At 39.2% G+C, this 4,900-nt stretch overlaps 1 protein-coding gene across 1 annotated transcript in view; it reads right to left on the bottom strand.

Annotated features, from left to right (window-relative positions):
- The window catches only part of rbm33a (RNA binding motif protein 33a), a 60,353-nt gene that overhangs the window by 12,669 nt on the left and 42,784 nt on the right, over positions 1-4,900 (bottom strand). The window contains exon 16 of the mRNA XM_016481269.1: positions 2,891-3,481. Within this exon, the coding sequence (XP_016336755.1) occupies positions 2,891-3,481 (591 nt within the window). The remainder of the gene's footprint in view (positions 1-2,890; positions 3,482-4,900) is intronic.

The following is a 4,900-nucleotide window of genomic DNA, read 5'->3' as shown; positions in this document are numbered from 1 at the left end:
ATATCAAAAGTAATTTATATATTCTGCAAGTTTACCCAAGGGGGCTTCTACCTCAGATAAGGGGTTTTTGAATAAGTTTCAAATAATTTTACATAATTAATTTAATAAATGTTTCTCTTTATTTCACTTAACACATTGGCTGATGTATCATAATCCTGCACATGCTAAACTTATATCTGAATATGTTGCATGTTAATTTAAAAGTACAGTTTAACAAACTTGTCCGTCTGTGCCAGTAGGTTTACACAGACACCATTTGAGAAAATATGTAACAGCTAATATTTTACTTAATCATACAGTTTAGTTTTAATCCAAACGGTGTGTGCTGAGTGAACAAACGGTAAACAACGCATACAAAAGCGCTCTCTCTTTCTTTCTCTTTCCTTGTTAGAAAATATGCTATTCAAATATACTATTGAAAAAAGACAATTTAAATACAAACTTTCCAACACTGTTTAGAAGATGTGCACTCAAAGCACTTGCGTGTCTGTGCCACTGTGCACTCAATCAGCTCAGTGCTTTACTTGTGTTGAAATAAGAATTTTATTTGTTTAAATGCAAATTTGTTTAATATTTACATCTTAGATATCCTTATTGAAAATTCTGCTCCCTGTTTGTTCTGTTGTCAATGTTTTTCTTGGTGTGGACACAAAACACTAACCGTAATAAAAGCATTAGCAATTAATCGCAACATGAAAATTTGATACCGGCATATCCCAAGTGGACAGCCAATCCGTTTATTTTGTGACAAGATGATGTCATCACCCCACGTCTTGACCCTAGACAGACACCGCTTCATCACGTAACAGCAACAACCACATGAACAAACACTGAACGATTGTCTTTTTATTAACGAACATTAACACAGATTAATAAATGTATTGTTCCATGTTCGTTTGTATACAGCGCGCAAGGTTTATAGTCCAAGTCTTCTCCGTTTTTAGTTTATCTCTGTGGCAGAATTACAGCGCCACTTACTGGTCTGGCATGTATACTACATCATTTTGTGTCGGTTTTGTGGTTTCATGTGTACGCAGATTAGGGCTGCACGATTATGACAAAAATCATAATTGTCGAACGATTACGTAATTGTGGCATCCATAATTGTAATCGCAATTAGAAATTCAATTAATTGTGCAGCCCTAACGCAGATATTTCTTGAGACGAGAGGAAAAAAAAGATCGGATGGGAAAATCTCTGGCTTCGTGTGGATGTAGCCCAAGACCGATGCTATACAGTATCTGTTTTCGGTATAGGGACATTTTAACAAGAATGAGTACGTTAGCTGTATCAGGCCAGACAGCAATGCCAGACCAGTATTGTATAGGTGTATCCCTAAATTTAGTATTGACCATTACAAAGAGAAACAAACATCAGCATGTATTCCTTATCCGACAGCAACACATATATTCAGGCTGGTAAAGCATCAAATATGTGCCCTGTAAACACATTCCTTCAGTCTACAACAAAGACATAATTGCCAAACCTGCTACACTCATCCTTTTCTCCCCATCTGTCTTTTTCAAACACATGTGCATTATCTCAATTGTGTCTGAGGGGGTTAATGGATTAATCTAACTCTATACAAAATCCACACCTTCAGATTACATCTATCAGATACACCGGGGCGGGGTGACGACACTTGACAAGCACCTCCCCCTCCCCCACCCACCCAGTCACCTCCATCCCCCATGCTGCTTTTGTACGCCACAGGCTTTGTATTCATCCTGATGAAAATTTAATTTGCTCTTATCTGTACGGCTAAGCTGGGAAAAATACAAATCCGCCCAAACCGCCATCTCTCTTTCTCCCAGACTCTCGCAGGTATTATTACACTGATATCAACGTAGACGAGGAAGATTAATTGCAGATGTCCCCCGACTGACACCTATTCTAACACACTTCAATGATGAGCTGATGGATGGATAAAGCGAGAGGCGAGACGAGATAGATGAAGAGAACAACACTGAGCGAGCGCAGGTTAGAAAGGAGAACAAGAAAGAGAGATAACATTGTCAGGCGGCTGAGGTTGACAGCAGGAGAAGAGAAGCACCTAGAGAATCAGATTCTCTTGGTCTGACACCCCCTCCCCCTTTTTCCTCTTTGTCAGTCAGAGCCACGGCACTTCAGATAGCTGCGTGTAGCTTTCTACTAACTAAGTTGACACACAGTTATCTTCATCCACTGAGATCCGGCACTCAAAGGAAATATTTAGCTTCGCTTCAGGCAGGAGACTGGAAGAGGATGTTTTCTCCTCATTCAATGCAGCAAATCATCTCTTAGAGCCCATAAATCATCCTTGGGTCCTTCTTTTTTCTTGGTTGAGATGCAGAAAATGTCCTGTCAGATTTGTAAGTAAGCACCTCAAACTCCAGTCTTAATGCTAAATGACTCCACATAAACTTCCATTAGGCCATTCTCGAGTCGTCACATGCAACAGCACCTTGATTTAAAGAAGACACAAACCTTTATAATGTCTGGATCTGCTGTCACTCAAAGTAAAGGCGCAAATGCCAAACGACTTACTTTAATGACGCCAGAAGAGTGCCATTTATGGGCTTGAAAGGTAAAAGTGTTCTGTCAATTAAGTGTGGTGTCACAAATCACAGCATAGAGACTGCTTTCTGTATCGATTCTTTCAAAAAGAGAAAATCGCATTATGCTTTAAAGAGTTTTTAGCTCTAAAAACTTTAGTGGTCAAAAAAGTAGACACCTTGACTTTTAGAGTAATTGGAAATCCTCCTTGTCGCGTTCCGAGTTCTTTGATTTATTCTATAAAGAGCTCTGGTGACAACTACTTCAAGAAAACCACTAAAGGACAAAGACAAAAAGTGGCATATGAACTTTAAAGATCACATTTAGAGTTTAAACCGATAACAAATTCACTCACCTCTCCCAGACGCTTAACTACCCGCACTTTCTGTGGAACCTGTGGAGATTCGGTGCTGCTCGCTCTTTGCATCACTGTTCTCTTTCCTCCAGGTTGAGGCTGACCCAATGGCTCTTCTAATGGGCTGATCTGAGCAGCACCTTGTCTTTGAGAGTTTTGTGGGGTCATGGTCCTCTTCTGCTGCGGTTGCCATTGGCCCTGCTGGCTGGCATCAGGACCAGCGCTCTGTTGCTTCTGCGGCCCAGACCAACCTGAAGTCTGTGCCAGAGGTTTAGTGTTCTGCAGACGGGCCTTCACAGTTGGACGAGGGGAACTAAGACCTGTCGAAGGGTTCTGGGGGGTTCCGTTAGAGATCAGTGAAGGGACCGGCTGTGGGGGCTGGGCTGCTGGGGTTGGGTTGGGTGTGGGGATCGGAGTTTGTGGAGTCTGGTTTGGGTTCTGGCCACTGATCCGTTCCATCAGTTCTTTTTTGCGCATCCCAGCCTGCATCTGCCTGCGTTGCTCTTTGCGCTTGAGGATCTCCGCTCGCAGACGCTTCTGTTCCTCAATCTTCAGTCTGTACTGACGTGTCTCCTCATCTTCATCTGGGTCCTAAACAATGACGAATAAAAATTCAAGAAAAATGTGTACTGTAAAAATACAGTAAGTTTACGTCTATTTTTAGTGTAATCAAGCTTCAGTGTTCATCTCTCTGCCCAAGTATACACAACATATCTGAAGGAATAAATACAGTTTGCACATCACTTCTTTATGTGCACATACCAGAGGTCAATTGTAACCCAAGTAAAGGGTTAGTTCACCCAAAAATGAAAATTCTGTCATTAATTATTCACCCTAATGTCGTTCCAAACCCTTTAAAATAGTCCATGTGACATCAGTGGTTGAACCATAATTTTATGAAGCTACGAGAATACTTTTTGTGCGCAGACAAAACTTCATTCAACAATTGTTAAATAAAGTCGTTATTTTTGTTTTCTTTGTGCACAAAAAGTATTCTCGTTGCTTCATAAATTTAAGGTTGACTCACTGATGTCTATGGACTATTTTAATGATGTCTTTACTACCTTTCTGGGCCTTGAACGTGTCAGTTGCATTGCTGTCTATGCAGGGTCATAGGATTTTCATAGGTCATAGGATTCATAGGCTCTTGGATTTCATCAAAAATATCTTAATTTGTGTTCTGAAGATAAACGAAGGTCTTACGGGTTTGGAAAGACATGAGGGTGAGTAATCAACTACAGAATTGTCATTTTTAGGTGAACTATCCCTTTAAAAATGTATACATGCAGGACAAAGTCAAGCTACATTCACATTATCTATATCTATTTGTCTGACTTGAAAAAAAAATTAACTGGTATGATTTCAGTTGGACTAAAGTGACTGAATAGACAAATTATTGCTTTTAATTGACTAAAATTGAAGGCATAGATTTTCAAAAGATCTTCGTTTGTCTGTCTGTTTTTAATGGCATGCCAACTTCTATGGCTATTTTCATGGCAAAACTCAGGTCAGGAAAAAAAAACATTTTCTTAATTTTACTGTTGATTCTGGATTCTGCTTAAAAACAAAGCTTTTACAGAAAGCATCAGTACAAAAACAGTAAAAAGGTGAGAATCACCTAGGGCGGCTCGATTATTTTGGTCAATATTGTAATCACGATTATTTAACACGATTATAAGTGGGCCATATGACCAAAACTTTAAATGAATGATTTATTTAAAGATAGCAATATATATGATGCTCTTTTGTTAGTTTTGACTGCTTTTATTGTCCTCATTTGTAAGTCGCTTTGGATAAAAGCGTCCGCTAAATGACTAAATGTAAATGTAAATATGAAGAATCTAATTTAAAAAAAACAGCATAATCTTCACTGTAAGAATTAAACTTCATTTGTTACTTATTAAAGGTGACATATCATGAAAATCTGACTTTTTCAGGTTTTAAGTGCTATAATCAGGTCCCCGGTGCATCTACCAACCAAGGAAAGGTGAAAAAGATTAACCCAGTAAC

Source organism: Sinocyclocheilus anshuiensis, unplaced genomic scaffold (genome assembly GCF_001515605.1).
Source record: "Sinocyclocheilus anshuiensis isolate Anshui unplaced genomic scaffold, SAMN03320099.WGS_v1.1 scaffold613, whole genome shotgun sequence".
Lineage (NCBI taxonomy): Eukaryota > Metazoa > Chordata > Actinopteri > Cypriniformes > Cyprinidae > Sinocyclocheilus > Sinocyclocheilus anshuiensis.
Note: the sequence above shows the minus strand (reverse complement) of the source record. Positions and strands in the feature narration are given on the sequence as shown.